Here is a 23,001-nt window from a genome sequence, read left to right as displayed (position 1 = left end):
CTGGTGGGTTATACATATAATATTTGCAATGCAGAGCTTGCATTTTTGAATAGTTTTGATATTTGTGTTGGCTTCACCAACCACCTAATTGTGCATCTCTTGTTTTCAGGGTAAAGTGTGTGGATTGTGTGGTAACTATGATGGAAACGCTAATAATGATTTCACCACCAGGAGTTTCTCAGTAGTAGGAGATGTACTTGAATTTGGTAACAGCTGGAAACTTTCACCAAGTTGCATAGATGCAATTAACCTCAACGATCCTTGCAATCTCAATCCATACAGAAAATCATGGGCTCAGAGACAATGTAGCATCATCACTAGTGCAGCCTTCTCGACTTGCCACCCCCTGGTATGGAATTGTAATGTTTTTTTATGAAAATTAACTAATAAAACACATATTAAATCAGCTGTAATGGGGATGCTCAATGAGAGTATAACATTTAAATTGGAACTGGCAAATTTGTCAGCTTAAAAAAACAAACAAAAAACTTCACACAAATGTACATCCACATTTAAAGTGAACATTAGTCTCAGACACCCCTGTATTAAAACACAATGAATGTACACAAGCACCCCTTCATACACCAACACTGTACATTACACTATAGCACTAGATATACAACTTACAAATTTTGACTAGGGGTGTCTTGGAAAAATAATAAAATATTAAGGGCAACAGAACACTGGTCTATACCAATTAAACACTTGATAAATCAACCTATTTTTCTAAACAATATGCTTAGAACAGTGGACTAAGTAAGGACTACCACTTATTATTCAAGCTCTATTTACAGGTGGACCCAGTTAAATATTATGATACTTGTGTTAATGATGCCTGTGCTTGTGACACCGGTGGAGATTGTGAGTGCTTCTGTACAGCTGTAGCCTCATATGCCCAAGCTTGCAGTGAAGCTGGCGTATGCGTTAGTTGGAGAACACCAAACATGTGTCGTGAGTATTACTTAAAACTATTTCATAGCTATTCAAAGACCCTGAGGGTTGCAACTTTCATCTTGGGGATTCCACTGCATTATTGGGGTCTTCTTGTCAAAGAATAGACTTTCATGGTCACAGGTTCTGAGGAATTTAATGGTGCTTGATGTTCTTACTAGTAAATATTCTGCTTGCATACAGGTGACTCAGTTATATGGTTATATGCTGACAAGTTTTGATTTCTGCAAGGTTTCACATTAGTATCAACACATTTTTTCTTCATAATGAGTTACTACTGGGTTAGAATTTGAAGATTTTCAGGTTCAACTAATTTAAAAAAATCGAAGTAGAAAGAGAGTATACATAATTAACATTGTGCTATATATGTTTTAATCGACTTTTAAGATAATGATATAATTAAATATGAAATGCTATTTCTGTGAATGAAATACACAAATGTGTTCATGTGTCAAAAATAATTGTGCATAAGCTAATTATTTCTGGACAGACCAAAACAATATAATATAATATAATGATATATTATTTTGATATATTTTGGCAGAAAGCTTGCCATATAATATTTTTTTTTTTTTACTTTCAATGTCAAGAAAACAACTTCTTATCTCTAGAAAACAAAATGCTTTCTAGAGAAAGACAGTTGTTTTTTTGACGTAACAGGGCAGATAAATAGTAAAAATACACAGCCCCTCTCAGATTCCACAGATCTTTTTTCTCCAGTTTCTTTGGTTTTCTTCTATAATTAAGCAAATGTTGATTCCCCCCCCCCCCCCTCCAAACAGCTCTATTCTGTGATTTCTACAACCTTGAAGGGCAGTGTGAATGGCACTACAAACCATGTGGGGCACCATGCCTGAAGACCTGCCGTAACCCAAGTGGAACCTGCTACCACCATCTACCAGGCTTGGAAGGTAAGATACTTTTTAAATAGGCAACAATGCAATTATGTCAGCATCGGGAAAGGATGAGACACTTCCTGGCTTGGGAATAATCTACTGCAGAGGTTGCAAAGCATGGGTGTTAGTAGCAAATGTTAGAATTTAAAGTGATAGAAGCTTTTTTATTTATTAATTGATTTAGCATTATTGCATGTTTTGTAGAACACATTGTCAGTATAAGGCATTAAAGAGAATGGATCAACTCCAGCCTATGTTCCTTTATTTTATTTATTTATATTATATATTCAATATAAAAATCATAGAGTAGTAATTTCTTGAAATGTTGTTGGCTATTAAGTAGTTTGAAGCGACTTCACCAATTCTTGATGTTTAGGCATTCTACACAAAGTTACATTGTGTCAAGTATGTACATATTGTCACTATATAATAGATGCTCAGTTGTTACAAAACATACAGAACATATGTTTTAAATATATTCTTTGTATTTGCAGGTTGCTACCCCAATTGCCCTGAAGACAAGCCCTACTTCGATGAAGATTTAATGCAATGTGTGCCAGTTTGTAACTGTTATGATAAATATGGCAAAAGTTATACCATTGGACAACAAATGCCTCCTACAAGGAATGGAACATGCACAGCCTGGCAAGTAACAATTAGGAAAAATATATAATGCATCCAAAAATAGCATAGAACACTCTAGGACACTCTATTGTCTCTAGGATAAGCACCTAATAGGTGCTGCCACATGCTGCATAAAGGTGATTCAATCCAGGGCTCCTTCTTTCGTGGGTCCTAGGCAGTTGCCTTAGTTCTGCTAACAGGCCATGAGTGCACCCATATACGCTCATAGCCTGGTATTCAGAACACATGGAATTCAGAACAGCAACATATGCATTTTGACAGTCACCAAATCCGGAATTGTAGAAAATTGAAAACTGAATTATAAAATGTAGGCAGTAATAGTTAATAGCAAGATTCTCAAAAAAATCTCAGATTTTAGCCTACATTTTTGCAATTCAGTTTGTGTTGTAATTTGGTGTTTGGTGACTAAGCTCTTTTAAAGGTGTGTAAAATAACAACATAATACAATATACTTACCTTCGTTCTTCTTATTATATAGTTCAATCAAACAAAAAAATAAAAAAAAATCTAGAATACAACAAATATATACTGTATTTCTTACATAGAGATCCTAAGTATATATTATAGTCTTGAATGTTGTGTTCATTGCTTTTCATTACTAAGATGATATGACTAAGTTGCTTGAGAATGTATGTGTAGGGTTCACCACATTCCTCATTTGATTCATATGGAGTTGCAGGCTTGCCTTCAAGGAAATTAAGGAAGTACTGATTACCAGCCCTAAGGGCACTTTAAATCTAAGTAATCCTTTTGGGGAGAAATATTTCCCCATCTGAAATGCATTAAAGTTCTATCACACAGCAGACCCATTATCTAACAACCCTTTAAGCTCTCCTTGCTGTCCCAGCAGTGGTAGGAGGATGTAATGTGGCATCACTTCCTCTCAGTACACAGATTGTAATATTTAGAAAAATATTTTAATATTTTATTTAAAAATGTTTTTTTTTAAAAAGTATATATATAAAATATATTTTTAATATTATATTTTAAAAAATAATTTTAAAAGTCTATAAAAAATGAAATAATTTTCAAATATTATGCAAACATATTAAATCAAGTACAAATGTGTATTCCTAAAGCTACAGTGGCCGAGTCATCATTTAGGTGATCATGCCCACACTGCCGGGGTTAAAAGGTGAGTTTTATTCATCTTTTCTCACTTGCGATACTGGTCTCAGGTGCTCCACTCCATCTCTTTGAGATCATAGAATCATGGGAGTTGTAGTTTGGCAACATCTGGAGGGCCGGAGTTTGGAGAAGCCTGATCTAGAGCATAGTAAAGCACTGGAGAGCTATTGCACATGTTTAGCAAAATGCTGCACCGCGCCAATCATATGATCTCCCTTAGACCATCTGATTTAAATAGTGGAATATTTTTACTCCACTATTTTGGCTGAAACTCCTCTAGTGGCTGCCAGAATGACACCCACTAGAGACTAGTTAATCCTGCGATTCCTTCAAAATGACAATGTTTTCAGTTGGACATGTCACTCAGATCACTAGAATAGATGAATAGTCCCTTTAAGCTCTTAAGAGTACATCTTGAGGACAGGACAGGTGCCTATAAGCAGGTACCTACTCTGCTTTCCATAAATAATTCTTCTTTAAAATGCAATATAATACTAATAAGCACTTTCCTTCTACCTTTAGTAACTGCACAGAAAATGGAGAACAATGTTATGACCTCACAGGTATTTTGTTTTTCTTTCATATGATTTGAAAAATCAGACTGACTCTTTTTTCATAGCTAAAATGGATATAGTCAGTAATCAAACAATTTACCTTTACGAATTTGCATTTTTAAAATAATAATGATGTTGCTTAGCTTAATGGGCAAAATATTTATGTGAACATTACTATAGAAATATTTTTTTATTTAACTGAAAAAAAATTGATAAATTGACCAAGGAATTAGCAGTGTATGAAAAAAAAGAGCACACTGTGCTGATGATTGCACCATGAGTACCCTGTCATTCCTCCTCATTGTATATAGTCAAACTGTGTTTGAATGGTTTGACTTCATCCTGGGTTCCACCATGCTCCTCTTCCTGCCCTGACCACAGCTACAGGAGAGCATGCAGCTCCTACTTAGGTGTTTCCTTTAGCTCTCTTGAGCTAAGTCTTGAAGTACAGGGCTAACACATTGACTGAGCGAATTAGCTGATCACTCCTAGCCAATAAGCTAAGCCCTGCAGCACCATGATTGGCTAAGACAAAGAGCTTTAAGCTCTCCTGTTGCTGTAGTGGGGATGGGGAGCAGTGCCTTGAAGACCCCAAGTAAGAAGTCAATCCATTATAAAATAGTTTTACTACTAACTGGGAGGAGGAAGTTCCAGAGTAGTCCTGGCATCATAGCTACTGCAATGCTTAACAATATGTTTTTTGTAGTGTTCCATTAATGTATCTGTAAGACTTAAATATAAATATATATATATATATATATATATATATATATATATATATATATATATATATATATATATATATATATATTTAACTGGTTCTGCTTACTAAAGACACCCCTTTTCTACAGATTGTTGCCTTTATGATGGTCGGATGTTTAAGAACAATGCCACAATCTACAAAACTACCGATGGCTTAGGAGGTTGTTTTACAGCTATCTGCTCTGATGGAAACATCACAAGAATTGTTGACAACTGTTCTACTACTACTACTACATCAGTACCCACCACACCATTCAGCTTCTCTACCACCTCTCCAGTTACTGTAACAACTACTCCTTCAGTCACGAGTCCAAACATTACAACAGTCACAAAAGGTACATTATGTAAAATGTATAATAAAATAAAGTGCATGCTACCTAATATATTGTTTCCCAACTAAGAAAAGAAAACTTACACTTCATAAATCTTTTTTAAAGACACTTGTTAATAACTGGAGTTCAGTAACAAGCCAGTGAATTGTAGTGTATTGAAAAGTAAGGCTCATACATATAAATTATTATTATTATTATTATTATTATTATTATTTGTAAAGTGCCAAAAAATACCACAGTGCTGTACAATTGGTGGATTAGCAGACACGTGCTAACCAGACGCATTGGACACACAGGAACAGGGGTTTGAGGGCCCTGCTCAATGAGCTTACATGTAAGAGGTAGTTGGGTATTGTGACACAAAACTTGTGGACAGCCATATGCATTGATGATAACGATAATATGTGGCATACGTGAAAATACCATCTTATATTCCATGTGGACATTGTAGTGTGTATTTGTTTCTTTAGGGCACCTTTAGATGGATATTTCCAGTATGGTGCACATGTGCATTTGTTATATTATACATTTTGCTAGTTATATTTTAGTTACAGTGCTTATTGTTACTTTAGTTGTTGCAATAAGGAATCATTAGTTAATATTTTTGTGCACATGATCAAGTCAGAAGAAGTATATGTTGTGATTACTCTGCTCATCAACAAGTTGATTGTGGGGTATTGGTTACATGAGATTGTGATTTCTCCCTGTGTTGCAAACCAAAATTTATGAGCTGGAAAAATCCCCCAGCTCAGCTATAGTCACAGCTATTTTAGTCTGTATTTAGTCTGAATTTTGCAAACTACGTTTATAAATTCACCACAAATATAAAGGGACAACGGTAGTCACACTGATTCTACATGTACTCATATACCAGTGACCAATAATACACATGCAGAACTGGCTGGAAAAAGTGGTGTTGACAATTGTTTTTTCCAATACGGTTATTTTGGTCTAAATCCTGAAGTCTTCCAGACTAGAACCAGTGCCATGCTGATGAGACCCACAAGGTTGAACCTGCAGTCCATAGCTGGCTCCTGGTCATTGATTCTTTTTGCTCATAGCCAATGCTTTAGTTTAAATAAAGCTGTGTTCAAAGCAGTGTCTATTGCTAATGGTAGCTGCAGAAATCCAGTATGAAGTCTTAAACACGATGCTGATCTGTGCTCATTTGCATGTCAAGTTTCTATGCCCAAGAAGAACTCTAAATGTCAAACGTGAGTTATGTAATACATGACAGGAATGTTTCTAAATGTAGATGTATTTTTGTGCCTGTCCAAAACTGTAATTTGATGAATACTACCTAAGTAAGCATGGCATCAGGTAATTAATTTAAGGAATTAAGTAAATTCACAACCTTTTTGGGGGCTAAGACACCCATGAGTGAATATGTTTGCCAACATGTTTTTTGAGTGTGTATGTGTTAGTGTTTGTCTGTATATAAGAATGTATTTGTAAATTTGAGTGATGGCATACGCACATATTACATGCATATGTATACATTTGTATGCATCACATTTGTCCATCACAACGTATGTATGTGTATATATATATATATATATATGTAAGTTGTTGGCCAAATGTGAATGTGTGTACGTAAGAGTGTAAGTAGTTAGTGTGCATTATAACCTCTATCTCTTTTTTTTTCTAAATTGCTTGAAATGTTTTTTTGGTTTAGAGTTTATGATTCAATTTAAGTGTGCCAAATTAAATCTTACCTGTATCATAAAATTAAATAGCATTAGCAAATATATCTTGAAAACAAAAGCCATTTACAAAGGAAATATTATATGATGTGAAATCCCATACTACTAATCTGGCGCTAAAAGTTACTTGTCACTGCAAGACATAGCATAGTCACCAGAGGTGAATTTTGACACACAAGTGCTACATTTGGACCCCTGTTATACATATATTACATTATTCATATTATTTACTACATTATAAAATTTAACTATTTGCATCACTATTTTCTTATTTCTGCAGTGTGCGCCGAGTGCAGTTGGTCACCTTGGTACGATATCAGCTATCCATATGTTGGGGCAGACTCAGGAGACTTTGAAACCTTTCAAAATCTAAAGAAAAGTGGCTATAATATTTGTGATGCTCCTCGAAGTGTTAAATGCAGGGCAAAGGCATTTCCTAATGAAAAATTAGAAGATTTAGGGCAACAAGTAACATGCAGCAAAGAACTTGGATTAATCTGTTATAATAGTCAAAATTTTCCAGTGTGCTACAATTACCAAATTAGCATTGAATGTTGTGGTACCTATGCAGAATGTAGTTCACCAACTACTCCAAGTACTCCTGTAAGTCCAACGACAACACCTACTGTCACTTCACCGATTACTGGAACAACATCATCAAGCACTTCAACACCAATCACTACTTCTCCTACTTGTACTCAAATGGATTGCCGTTACACAGATTGGTTTGACTTCCATGCTCCTACATCAGACATAAGAGATGGAGATATTGAAACTATTCAGGATATTAAATTAAGAGGATATACTGTATGTAGCGAGAATGAATATGAAACTAACATACAATGTGAACCTATTAATTACGGGCAGTCACAAATTGGGCAAAAAAATCAAAGTTATCAATGTGATTTAAAGAATGGATTGGTCTGCAAAAACATAGATCAAAAGAGCTCATCAAATATATGCTACAATTACAGAATTAGAATTGAATGCTGTTCTAAGTACTGTGAAAAATCTTCCCCAACCACCACTTCTGTAATCACTTCAAGCCCTCCAACAAGCACCTCACCTATTTCTGAAACAACTCCAGGATCAACTACTTCAGTTATCACTTCAACAACAACCCCATCTTCCACAACATCTATTGTAACAGAAACAAAAACACCTACTATCTCTGTATCAACTACTTCAATTCCAACTACATCAATCACACCTCCTACAACCGAGTTAACCACCCCAACTACTACTACCTGTACAAAAATGGATTGCCGTTATACAGACTGGTTTGATTTAAATGAACCGACATCCAGCACGAACGGTGGGGACATTGAGACTTTGGAAAGAATTAAAGCCCAGAAAATTGCTGTCTGTACAGAACAGGAAATAGAAACCAACATACAGTGTGAAGCAGCAGTAAGTGGAGGATCACAGAAACAAGTTTATACGTGTGATCTAAAGAATGGACTGATCTGTAACAACAAAGATCAAACTGGCTCCAGTATTTGTTATGACTATAAAATCAGAATTGAATGCTGTTCTAAGTACTGTGAAAAATCTTCCCCAACCACCACTTCTGTAATCACTTCAAGCCCTCCAACAAGCACCTCACCTATTTCTGAAACAACTCCAGGATCAACTACTTCAGTTATCACTTCAACAACAACCCCATCTTCCACAACATCTATTGTAACAGAAACAAAAACACCTACTATCTCTGTATCAACTACTTCAATTCCAACTACATCAATCACACCTCCAACTACCGAGTTAACCACCCCAACCACTACTACTACTACCTGTACAAAAATGGATTGCCGTTATACAGACTGGTTTGATTTAAATAAACCTACATCCAGCACGGACGGTGGGGACATTGAGACTTTGGAAAGACTTAAAGCCCAGAAAATTGCTGTCTGTACAGAACAGGAAATAGAAACCAACATACAGTGTGAAGCAGCAGTAAGTGGAGGATCACAGATACAAGTTTATACTTGTGATTTAAAGAATGGACTGATCTGTAACAACAAAGATCAAACTGGCTCCAGTATTTGTTATGACTATAAAATCAGAATTGAATGCTGTTCTAAGTACTGTGAAAAATCTTCCCCAACCACCACTTCTGTAATCACTTCAAGCCCTCCAACAAGCACCTCACCTATTTCTGAAACAACTCCAGGATCAACTACTTCAGTTATCACTTCAACAACAACCCCATCTTCCACAACATCAACTGTAACAGAAACAAAAACACCTACTATCTCTGTATCAACTACTTCAATTCCAACTACATCAATCACACCTCCAACTACCGAGTTAACCACCCCAACCACTACTACTACTACCTGTACAAAAATGGATTGCCGTTATACAGACTGGTTTGATTTAAATAAACCTACATCCAGCACGGACGGTGGGGACATTGAGACTTTGGAAAGACTTAAAGCCCAGAAAATTGCTGTCTGTACAGAACAGGAAATAGAAACCAACATACAGTGTGAAGCAGCAGTAAGTGGAGGATCACAGATACAAGTTTATACGTGTGATCTAAAGAATGGACTGATCTGTAACAACAAAGATCAAACTGGCTCCAGTATTTGTTATGACTATAAAATCAGAATTGAATGCTGTTCTAAGTACTGTGAAAAATCTTCCCCAACCACCACTTCTGTAATCACTTCAAGCCCTCCAACAAGCACCTCACCTATTTCTGAAACAACTCCAGGATCAACTACTTCAGTTATCACTTCAACAACAACCCAATCTTCCACAACATCAACTGTAACAGAAACAAAAACACCTACTATCTCTGTATCAACTACTTCAATTCCAACTACATCAATCACACCTCCTACAACCGAGTTAACCACCCCAACTACTACTACCTGTACAAAAATGGATTGCCGTTATACAGACTGGTTTGATTTAAATGAACCGACATCCAGCACGAACGGTGGGGACATTGAGACTTTGGAAAGAATTAAAGCCCAGAAAATTGCTGTCTGTACAGAACAGGAAATAGAAACCAACATACAGTGTGAAGCAGCAGTAAGTGGAGGATCACAGAAACAAGTTTATACTTGTGATCTAAAGAATGGACTGATCTGTAACAACAAAGATCAAACTGGCTCCAGTATTTGTTATGACTATAAAATCAGAATTGAATGCTGTTCTAAGTACTGTGAAAAATCTTCCCCAACCACCACTTCTGTAATCACTTCAAGCCCTCCAACAAGCACCTCACCTATTTCTGAAACAACTCCAGGATCAACTACTTCAGTTATCACTTCAACAACAACCCCATCTTCCACAACATCTATTGTAACAGAAACAAAAACACCTACTATCTCTGTATCAACTACTTCAATTCCAACTACATCAATCACACCTCCAACTACCGAGTTAACCACCCCAACCACTACTACTACTACCTGTACAAAAATGGATTGCCGTTATACAGACTGGTTTGATTTAAATAAACCTACATCCAGCACGGACGGTGGGGACATTGAGACTTTGGAAAGAATTAAAGCCCAGAAAATTGCTGTCTGTACAGAACAGGAAATAGAAACCAACATACAGTGTGAAGCAGCAGTAAGTGGAGGATCACAGATACAAGTTTATACTTGTGATTTAAAGAATGGACTGATCTGTAACAACAAAGATCAAACTGGCTCCAGTATTTGTTATGACTATAAAATCAGAATTGAATGCTGTTCTAAGTACTGTGAAAAATCTTCCCCAACCACCACTTCTGTAATCACTTCAAGCCCTCCAACAAGCACCTCACCTATTTCTGAAACAACTCCAGGATCAACTACTTCAGTTATCACTTCAACAACAACCCCATCTTCCACAACATCAACTGTAACAGAAACAAAAACACCTACTATCTCTGTATCAACTACTTCAATTCCAACTACATCAATTACACCTCCAACTACTGAGTTAACCACCCCAACCACTACTACTACTACCTGTACAAAAATGGATTGCCGTTATACAGACTGGTTTGATTTAAATAAACCTACATCCAGCACAGACGGTGGGGACATTGAGACTTTGGAAAGAATTAAAGCCCAGAAAATTGCTGTCTGTACAGAACAGGAAATAGAAACCAACATACAGTGTGAAGCAGCAGTAAGTGGAGGATCACAGATACAAGTTTATACGTGTGATCTAAAGAATGGACTGATCTGTAACAACAAAGATCAAACTGGCTCCAGTATTTGTTATGACTATAAAATCAGAATTGAATGCTGTTCTAAGTACTGTGAAAAATCTTCCCCAACCACCACTTCTGTAATCACTTCAAGCCCTCCAACAAGCACCTCACCTATTTCTGAAACAACTCCAGTATCAACTACTTCAGTTATCACTTCAACAACAACCCCATCTTCCACAACATCTATTGTAACAGAAACAAAAACACCTACTATCTCTGTATCAACTACTTCAATTCCAACTACATCAATCACACCTCCTACAACCGAGTTAACCACCCTAACTACTACTACCTGTACAAAAATGGATTGCCGTTATACAGACTGGTTTGATTTAAATAAACCTACATCCAGCACGGACGGTGGGGACATTGAGACTTTGGAAAGACTTAAAGCCCAGAAAATTGCTGTCTGTACAGAACAGGAAATAGAAACTAACATACAGTGTGAAGCAGTAGTAAGTGGAGGATCACAGAAACAAGTTTATACTTGTGATCTAAAGAATGGACTGATCTGTAACAACAATGATCAAACTGGCTCCAGCATTTGTTTTGACTATAAAATAAGAATTGAATGCTGTTCTAAGTACTGTGAAAAATCATTCCCAACCACAAATTCTATAACAACTGCAAGCACAGTCTCAACAACCCAATTATTGAGTACTTCAGCAATTTCAACAATATCAACATATTCTGTAACATCTTTAATAACAATTCCACCATCAGAACCATACATTGTAATTTCAACTCCTTCATCCACCACACAAACAGTCTCAGAAACAACTGTTACAAAGACAGTTTCAACAACCCTATCATCCAGCACACCAACAATTTCAACAGTATCAACATCATCTGTAACAACTTCACCAACAACTCCTTCATCCACCACGCCAACTGTTTCTGAAACAACAACAAGCACAGTGTCCACAACCCCATCATCAAGCACACCAACCATTTCAACAGTTTCAACCAGCTCTGTAACAACTTCGCCAACAACTCCTTCATCCACTACACCAACAGTCTCAGAAACAACTCCTACAAAGACAGTTTCAACAACCACATCTTCAAGCACACCAACAACTTCAACAGTATCAACATCATCTGTAACAACTTCACCAACAACTCCATCTTCCACCCCAACTGTTTCTGAAACAACTCCAACAAGCACAGTGTCCACAAGTCCATCATCCAGCACATCAACAATTTCAACATTTTCAACCAGCTCTGTAACAACTTCGCCAACAACTCCTTCATCCACTACACCAACAGTCTCAGAAACAACTCCTACAAAAACAGTTTCAACAACCACATCTTCAAGCACACCAACAACTTCAACAGTATCAACATCATCTGTAACTACTTCACCAACAACTCCTTCATCCACTACACCAACAGTCTCAGAAACAACTCCTACAAAGACAGTTTCAACAACCACATCTTCAAGCACACCAACAATTTCAACAGTATCAACATCATCTGTAACAACTTCACCAACAACTCCTTCATCCACCACGCCAACTGTTTCTGAAACAACAACAAGCACAGTGTCCACAACCCCATCATCAAGCACACCAACCATTTCAACAGTTTCAACCAGCTCTGTAACAACTTCGCCAACAACTCCTTCATCCACTACACCAACAGTCTCAGAAACAACTCCTACAAAGACAGTTTCAACAACCACATCTTCAAGCACACCAACAACTACATCAGTATCAACATCATCTGTAACTACTTCACCAACAACTCCTTCATCCACCACGCCAACTGTTTCTGAAACAACAACAAGCACAGTGTCCACAACCCCATCATCCACTACTCCAACCATTTCAACAGTTTCAACTACCTCTGTAACAACTTCGCCAACAACTCATTCATCCACTACACCAACGGTCTCAGAAACAACTCCTACAAAGACAGTTTCAACAACCACATCATCCAGCACACCAACAACTTCAACAGTATCAACATCATCTGTAACTGCTTCACCAACAACTCCTTCATCTACCACTCCAACTGTTTCTGAAACAACTCCAACAAGAACAGTTTCCACAACCACATCATCAAGCACACCAACAATTTCAACAGTATCAACTACCTCTGTAACAACGTCACCAACCACTCTTTCATCCACCACACCAACTGTTTCTGAAACAACAACAAACACAGTGCCCACAAGCCCATCATCCAGCACACCAACAATTTCAACAGTTTCAACTACCTCTGTAACAACTTTGCCATCAACTCCTTCATCCACCACACCAACAGTCTCAGAAACAACTCCTACAAAGACAGTTTCAACTACCCTATCATCCAGCACACCAACAATTTCAACAGTATCAACATCATCTGTAACAACTTCACCAACAACTCCTTCATCCACCACGCCAACTGTTTCTGAAACAACAACAAGCACAGTGTCCACAACCCCATCATCCAGTACACCAACCATTTCAACAGTTTCAACTACCTCTGTAACAACTTCGCCAACAACTCCTTCATCCACTACACCAACAGTCTCAGAAACAACTCCTACAAAGACAGTTTCAACTACCCCATCATCCAGCACACAAACAACTTCAACAGTATCAACATCATCTGTAACAACTTCACCAACAACTCCTTCATCCACGACGCCAACTGTTTCTGAAACAACAAGCACAGTGTCCACAACCCCATCATCCAGCACACCAACCATTTCAACAGTTTCAACTACGTCTGTAACAACTTCGCCAACAACTCCTTCATCCACTACACCAACGGTCTCAGAAACAACTCCTACAAAGACAGTTTCAACAACCCCATCATCCAGCACACCAACAACTTCAACAGTATCAACATCATCTGTAACTACTTCACCAACAACTCCTTCATCTACCACTCCAACTGTTTCTGAAACAACTCCTACAAAGACAGTTTCAACAACCACATCATCCAGCACACCAACAACTTCAACAGTATCAACATCATCTGTAACTACTTCACCAACAACTCCTTCATCTACCACTCCAACTGTGTCTGAAACAACTCCTACAAAGACAGTTTCAACAACCACATCATCCAGCACACCAACAACTTCAACAGTATCAACATCATCTGTAACAACTTCACCAACAACTCCTTCATCTACCACTCCAACTGTTTCTGAAACAACAACAAACACAGTGTCCACAACCCCATCATCCAGCACACCAACAATTTCAACAGTTTCAACTACCTCTGTAACAACTTTGCCATCAATTCCTTCATCCACCGCACCAACAGTCTCAGAAACAACTCCTACAAATACAGTTTCAACTACCCCATCATCCAGCACACCAACAACTTCAACAGTATCAACATCATCTGTAACAACTTCACCAACAACTCCTTCATCCACCACGCCAACTGTTTCTGAAACAACAACAAGCACAGTGTCCACAACCCCATCATCAAGCACACCAACCATTTCAACAGTTTCAACTACCTCTGTAACAACTTCGCCAACAACTCCTTCATCCACTACACCAACAGTCTCAGAAACAACTCCTACAAAGACAGTTTCAACTACCCCATCATCCAGCACACCAACAACTTCAACAGTATCAACATCATCTGTAACAACTTCACCAACAACTCCTTCATCCACCACGCCAACTGTTTCTGAAACAACAACAAGCACAGTGTCCACAACCCCATCATCCAGTACACCAACCATTTCAACAGTTTCAACTACCTCTTTAACAACTTCGCCAACAACTCCTTCATCCACTACACCAACGGTCTCAGAAACAACTCCTACAAAGACAGTTTCAACTACCCCATCATCCAGCACACCAACAACTTCAACAGTATCAACATCATCTGTAACTACTTCACCAACAACTCCTTCATCTACCACTCCAACTGTTTCTGAAACAACTCCTACAAAGACAGTTTCAACAACCACATCATCCAGCACACCAACAACTTCAACAGTATCAACATCATCTGTAACTACTTCACCAACAACTCCTTCATCTACCACTCCAACTGTGTCTGAAACAACTCCTACAAAGACAGTTTCAACAACCACATCATCCAGCACACCAACAACTTCAACAGTATCAACATCATCTGTAACAACTTCACCAACAACTCCTTCATCTACCACTCCAACTGTTTCTGAAACAACTCCAACAAGAACAGTTTCCACAACCACATCATCAAGCACACCAACAATTTCAACAGTATCAACTACCTCTGTAACAACGTCACCAACCACTCCTTCATCCACCACACCAACTGTTTCTGAAACAACAACAAACACAGTGTCCACAACCCCATCATCCAGCACACCAACAATTTCAACAGTTTCAACTACCTCTGTAACAACTTTGCCATCAACTCCTTCATCCACCACACCAACAGTCTCAGAAACAACTCCTACAAAGACAGTTTCAACTACCCCATCATCCAGCACACCAACAACTTCAACAGTATCAACATCATCTGTAACAACTTCACCAACAACTCCTTCATCCACCATGCCAACTGTTTCTGAAACAACAACAAGCACAGTGTCCACAACCCCATCATCAAGCACACCAACCATTTCAACAGTTTCAACTACGTCTGTAACAACTTCGCCAACAACTCCTTCATCCACTACACCAACGGTCTCAGAAACAACTCCTACAAAGACAGTTTCAACTACCCCATCATCCAGCACACCAACAACTTCAACAGTATCAACATCATCTGTAACTACTTCACCAACAACTCCTTCATCCACGACGCCAACTGTTTCTGAAACAACAAGCACAGTGTCCACAACCCCATCATCCAGCACACCAACCATTTCAACAGTTTCAACTACCTCTGTAACAACTTCACCAACAACTCCTTCATCCACTACACCAACAGTCTCAGAAACAACTCCTACAAAGACAGTTTCAACTACCCCATCATCCAGCACACCAACAACTTCAACAGTATCAACATCATCTGTAACAACTTCACCAACAACTCCTTCATCCACCACACCAACTGTTTCTGAAACAACAACAAGCACAGTATCCACAACCCCATCATCAAGCACACCAACCATTTCAACAGTTTCAACTAGCTCTGTATCAACTTCACCAACAACTCCTTCATCCACTACACCAACAGTCTCAGAAACAACTCCTACAAAGACAGTTTCAACTACCCCATCATCCAGCACACCAACAACTTCAACAGTATCAACATCATCTGTAACAACTTCACCAACAACTCCTTCATCCACGACGCCAACTGTTTCTGAAACAACAAGCACAGTGTCCACAACCCCATCATCCAGCACACCAACCATTTCAACAGTTTCAACTACCTCCGTAACAACTTCACCAACAACTCCTTCATCCACTACACCAACAGTCTCAGAAACAACTCCAACAAAGACAGTTTCAACTACCCCATCATCCAGCACACCAACAACTTCAACAGTATCAACATCATCTGTAACAACTTCACCAACAACTCCTTCATCCACCACGCCAACTGTTTCTGAAACAACAACAAGCACAGTGTCCACAACCCCATCATCAAGCACACCAACCATTTCAACAGTTTCAACTACCTCTGTAACAACTTCGCCAACAACTCCTTCATCCTCTACACCAACAGTCTCAGAAACAACTCCTACAAAGACAGTTTCAACTACCCCATCATCCAGCACACCAACAACTTCAACAGTATCAACATCATCTGTAACAACTTCACCAACAACTCCTTCATCCACCACACCAACTGTTTCTGAAACAACAACAAGCACAGTATCCACAACCCCATCATCAAGCACACCAACCATTTCAACAGTTTCAACTACCTCTGTAACAACTTCGCCAACAACTCCTTCATCCTCTACACCAACAGTCTCAGAAACAACTCCTACAAAGACAGTTTCAACTACCCCATCATCCAGCACACCAACAACTTCAACAGTATCAACATCATCTGTAACAACTTCACCAACAACTCCTTCATCCACCACACCAACTGTTTCTGAAACAACAAGCACAGTATCCACAACCCCATCATCAAGCACACCAACCATTTCAACAGTTTCAACTAGCTCTGTATCAACTTTGCCAACAACTCCTTCATCCACTACACCAACAGTCTCAGAAACAACTCCTACAAAGACAGTTTCAACTACCCCATCATCCAGCACACCAACAACTTCAACAGTATCAACATCATCTGTAACAACTTCACCAACAACTCCTTCATCCACGACGCCAACTGTTTCTGAAACAACAAGCACAGTGTCCACAACCCCATCATCCAGCACACCAACCATTTCAACAGTTTCAACTACCTCCGTAACAACTTCACCAACAACTCCTTCATCCACTACACCAACAGTCTCAGAAACAACTCCAACAAAGACAGTTTCAACTACCCCATCATCCAGCACACCAACAACTTCAACAGTATCAACATCATCTGTAACAACTTCACCAACAACTCCTTCATCCACCACGCCAACTGTTTCTGAAACAACAACAAGCACAGTGTCCACAACCCCATCATCAAGCACACCAACCATTTCAACAGTTTCAACTACCTCTGTAACAACTTCGCCAACAACTCCTTCATCCTCTACACCAACAGTCTCAGAAACAACTCCTACAAAGACAGTTTCAACTACCCCATCATCCAGCACACCAACAACTTCAACAGTATCAACATCATCTGTAACAACTTCACCAACAACTCCTTCATCCACCACGCCAACTGTTTCTGAAACAACAACAAGCACAGTGTCCACAACCCCATCATCAAGCACACCAACCATTTCAACAGTTTCAACTACCTCTGTAACAACTTCGCCAACAACTCCTTCATCCTCTACACCAACAGTCTCAGAAACAACTCCTACAAAGACAGTTTCAACTACCCCATCATCCAGCACACCAACAACTTCAACAGTATCAACATCATCTGTAACAACTTCACCAACAACTCCTTCATCCACCACACCAACTGTTTCTGAAACAACAACAAGCACAGTATCCACAACCCCATCATCAAGCACACCAACCATTTCAACAGTTTCAACTACCTCTGTAACAACTTCGCCAACAACTCCTTCATCCTCTACACCAACAGTCTCAGAAACAACTCCTACAAAGACAGTTTCAACTACCCCATCATCCAGCACACCAACAACTTCAACAGTATCAACATCATCTGTAACAACTTCACCAACAACTCCTTCATCCACCACACCAACTGTTTCTGAAACAACAACAAGCACAGTATCCACAACCCCATCATCAAGCACACCAACCATTTCAACAGTTTCAACTAGCTCTGTATCAACTTCGCCAACAACTCCTTCATCCACTACACCAACAGTCTCAGAAACAACTCCTACAAAGACAGTTTCAACTACCCCATCATCCAGCACACCAACAACTTCAACAGTATCAACATCATCTGTAACAACGTCACCAACAACTCCTTCATCCACGACGCCAACTGTTTCTGAAACAACAAGCACAGTGTCCACAACCCCATCATCCAGCACACCAACCATTTCAACTGTTTCAACTACCTCCGTAACAACTTCACCAACAACTCCTTCATCCACTACACCAACAGTCTCAGAAACAACTCCTACAAAGACAGTTTCAACTACCCCATCATCCAGCACACCAACAACTTCAACAGTATCAACATCATCTGTAACAACTTCACCAACAACTCCTTCATCCACCACGCCAACTGTTTCTGAAACAACAACAAGCACAGTGTCCACAACCCCATCATCAAGCACACCGACCATTTCAACAGTTTCAACTACCTCTGTAACAACTTCGCCAACAACTCCTTCATCCTCTACACCAACAGTCTCAGAAACAACTCCTACAAAGACAGTTTCAACTACCCCATCATCCAGCACACCAACAACTTCAACAGTATCAACATCATCTGTAACAACTTCACCAACAACTCCTTCATCCACCACGCCAACTGTTTCTGAAACAACAACAAGCACAGTGTCCACAACCCCATCATCAAGCACACCAACCATTTCAACAGTTTCAACTACCTCTGTAACAACTTCGCCAACAACTCCTTCATCCTCTACACCAACAGTCTCAGAAACAACTCCTACAAAGACAGTTTCAACTACCCCATCATCCAGCACACCAACAACTTCAACAGTATCAACATCATCTGTAACAACTTCACCAACAACTCCTTCATCCACCACACCAACTGTTTCTGAAACAACAACAAGCACAGTATCCACAACCCCATCATCAAGCACACCAACCATTTCAACAGTTTCAACTACCTCTGTAACAACTTCGCCAACAATTCCTTCATCCTCTACACCAACAGTCTCAGAAACAACTCCTACAAAGACAGTTTCAACTACCCCATCATCCAGCACACCAACAACTTCAACAGTATCAACATCATCTGTAACAACTTCACCAACAACTCCTTCATCCACCACATCAACTGTTTCTGAAACAACAACAAGCACAGTATCCACAACCCCATCATCAAGCACACCAACCATTTCAACAGTTTCAACTAGCTCTGTATCAACTTCGCCAACAACTCCTTCATCCACTACACCAACAGTCTCAGAAACAACTCCTACAAAGACAGTTTCAACTACCCCATCATCCAGCACACCAACAACTTCAACAGTATCAACATCATCTGTAACAACTTCACCAACAACTCCTTCATCCACCACACCAACTGTTTCTGAAACAACAACAAGCACAGTATCCACAACCCCATCATCAAGCACACCAACCATTTCAACAGTTTCAACTAGCTCTGTATCAACTTCGCCAACAACTCCTTCATCCACTACACCAACAGTCTCAGAAACAACTCCTACAAAGACAGTTTCAACTACCCCATCATCCAGCACACCAACAACTTCAACAGTATCAACATCATCTGTAACAACGTCACCAACAACTCCTTCATCCACGACGCCAACTGTTTCTGAAACAACAAGCACAGTGTCCACAACCCCATCATCCAGCACACCAACCATTTCAACTGTTTCAACTACCTCCGTAACAACTTCACCAACAACTCCTTCATCCACTACACCAACAGTCTCAGAAACAACTCCTACAAAGACAGTTTCAACTACCCCATCATCCAGCACACCAACAACTTCAACAGTATCAACATCATCTGTAACAACTTCACCAACAACTCCTTCATCCACCACGCCAACTGTTTCTGAAACAACAACAAGCACAGTGTCCACAACCCCATCATCAAGCACACCAACCATTTCAACAGTTTCAACTACCTCTGTAACAACTTCACCAACAACTCCTTCATCCACTACACCAACAGTCTCAGAAACAACTCCTACAAAGACAGTTTCAACAACCACATCATCCAGCACACCAACAACTTCAACAGTATCAACATCATCTGTAACAACTTCACCAACAACTCCTTCATCCACCACGCCAACTGTTTCTGAAACAACAACAAGCACAGTGTCCACAACCCCATCATCAAGCACATCAACCATTTCAACAGTTTCAACTACCTCTGTAACAACTTCGCCAACAACTCCTTCATCCTCTACACCAACAGTCTCAGAAACAACTCCTACAAAGACAGTTTCAACTACCCCATCATCCAGCACACCAACAACTTCAACAGTATCAACATCATCTGTAACAACTTCACCAACAACTCCTTCATCCACCACACCAACTGTTTCTGAAACAACAACAAGCACAGTATCCACAACCCCATCATCAAGCACACCAACCATTTCAACAGTTTCAACTACCTCTGTAACAACTTCGCCAACAACTCCTTCATCCTCTACACCAACAGTCTCAGAAACAACTCCTACAAAGACAGTTTCAACTACCCCATCATCCAGCACACCAACAACTTCAACAGTATCAACATCATCTGTAACAACTTCACCAACAACTCCTTCATCCACGACGCCAACTGTTTCTGAAACAACAAGCACAGTGTCCACAACCCCATCATCCAGCACACCAACCATTTCAACAGTTTCAACTACCTATGTAACAACTTCACCAACAACTCCTTCATCCACTACACCAACAGTCTCAGAAACAACTCCTACAAAGACAGTTTCAACAACCACATCATCCAGCACACCAACAACTTCAACAGTATCAACATCATCTGTAACTACTTCACCAACAACTCCTTCATCTACCACTCCAACTGTTTCTGAAACAACAACAAGCTCAGTGTCCACAACCCCATCATCCAGCACACCAACAAGTTCAACAGTATCAACTTCCTCTATAACAATATCACCAACCACTCCTTCATCCACCACACCAACTCTTTCTGAAACAACAAGCACAGTTTCAACAACCCCATCATCCAGCACACCGACAATTTCAACAGTTTCAACTACCTCTGTAACAACTTCACCAACAACTCCTTTATCCACCACACCGACAGTCTCAGAAACAACTTCCACAAAGACAATTTCCACAACCACATCATCAAGCACACCAACAACTTCAACAGTATCAACATCCTCTGTAACAACATCCCCAACCACTCCTTCATCCACCACACCAACAGTCTCAGAATCAACTCCTACAAAGACAGTTTCCACAACCACATCAACAAGCACACCAACAACTTCAACAGTATCAACACTATCTGTAACAACTTCACCAACAACTCCTTCATCCACAACACCAACAGTCTCAGAAACAACTCCTACAAAGACACTTTCAACAACCACATCATCAAGCACACCAACAACTTCCACAGTATCAACATCATCTTTAACAACATCACCAACAACTCCTTCATCCACCACACCAACTGTTTCTCAAACTACGACTATGAGTACAGTGTCCACAACTCCATCATCAAGCACATCTACAAGTACTACTGTTACAGAAACATCTGTTTTTACTCTTTCAACTGGAGGTCCAACCTCTTCTCCTATTTCTACTGTACCAACCATTACAGAATCTTCAAGTTCTTCTTCTGGGTCAACTACTTCAAGCTCAACGGAGACTACTTCTTCCACTACGACCACTACTGTGTATACAGTTACTGTCACTTCTACTTCTGGAACTACCACATTGTCATCAACACCATCATCGTCAGGTTTTACTTCTTCAACCACACCTACAATTAGTTCTACAATTTTTACAACAAAGGTTTCAGAATCTACTCCTATCTTTTCTGAAAAAACTACACCTTCATCATCATCAACCACATCGCCCTTGTCATTACCTGTCACCACAACATCATGCTTCTGCAAAGTAAATGAAATCCTTTTTTCACCAGGTAAGCAGAAATGCAGAATTTTTCTTTTAGTAATGTAAACGTATTAAATATTCATTCACCTTTTGTTTATTAAAGGGACACTTTAGTCACCAGAACAACATCAGCTTATTGAATTTGTTCTGGTGAGTAAAAGCATTACCTTCAGGCTTTTTATTGTAAACACTGTCTTTTCAGAGAAGATGCATTGTTTACATTACAGTCTAGTGATAACTTCACTGGCCACTTCTCGGATGGCTTTTAGAGATCCTTCCAGGGTCATGGCTGCCTAAAATGCATCCGAACATTCAGTGTCTCTTCCCTCTGCATGCAGACACTGAACTTTCCTCATTGAGATTCATTGATTCAATTCAACGCTATGAGGAGATGCTGATTGGCCAGGACTGTGTTTGAATTGTGATGGCTCTGCCCATGATCTGTCTCCTTGTCAGTCTCAGCCAATCCTATGGAGAAGCATTGCAAATGGAACAGGCCACCACTTTTGATGATGTCAGCAGGCAATGG

General features: G+C 39.4%; 1 protein-coding gene across 1 annotated transcript in view; it reads left to right on the top strand.

The window, feature by feature from the left end:
• LOC134578530 (mucin-17-like) overlaps positions 1 to 23,001 on the top strand; it is a 65,211-nt gene that overhangs the window by 30,169 nt on the left and 12,041 nt on the right. Inside the window, exons 25-31 of the mRNA XM_063437511.1 lie at positions 110 to 349; positions 795 to 951; positions 1,734 to 1,862; positions 2,342 to 2,492; positions 4,143 to 4,183; positions 5,026 to 5,271; positions 7,252 to 22,500. Of these exons, the coding sequence (XP_063293581.1) occupies positions 110 to 349; positions 795 to 951; positions 1,734 to 1,862; positions 2,342 to 2,492; positions 4,143 to 4,183; positions 5,026 to 5,271; positions 7,252 to 22,500 (16,213 nt within the window). The remainder of the gene's footprint in view (positions 1 to 109; positions 350 to 794; positions 952 to 1,733; positions 1,863 to 2,341; positions 2,493 to 4,142; positions 4,184 to 5,025; positions 5,272 to 7,251; positions 22,501 to 23,001) is intronic.

Source organism: Pelobates fuscus, chromosome 12 (assembly GCF_036172605.1).
Source record: "Pelobates fuscus isolate aPelFus1 chromosome 12, aPelFus1.pri, whole genome shotgun sequence".
Classification (NCBI taxonomy): Eukaryota; Metazoa; Chordata; class Amphibia; order Anura; family Pelobatidae; genus Pelobates; species Pelobates fuscus.
This window is presented reverse-complemented; position numbering and strand designations above follow the sequence as displayed.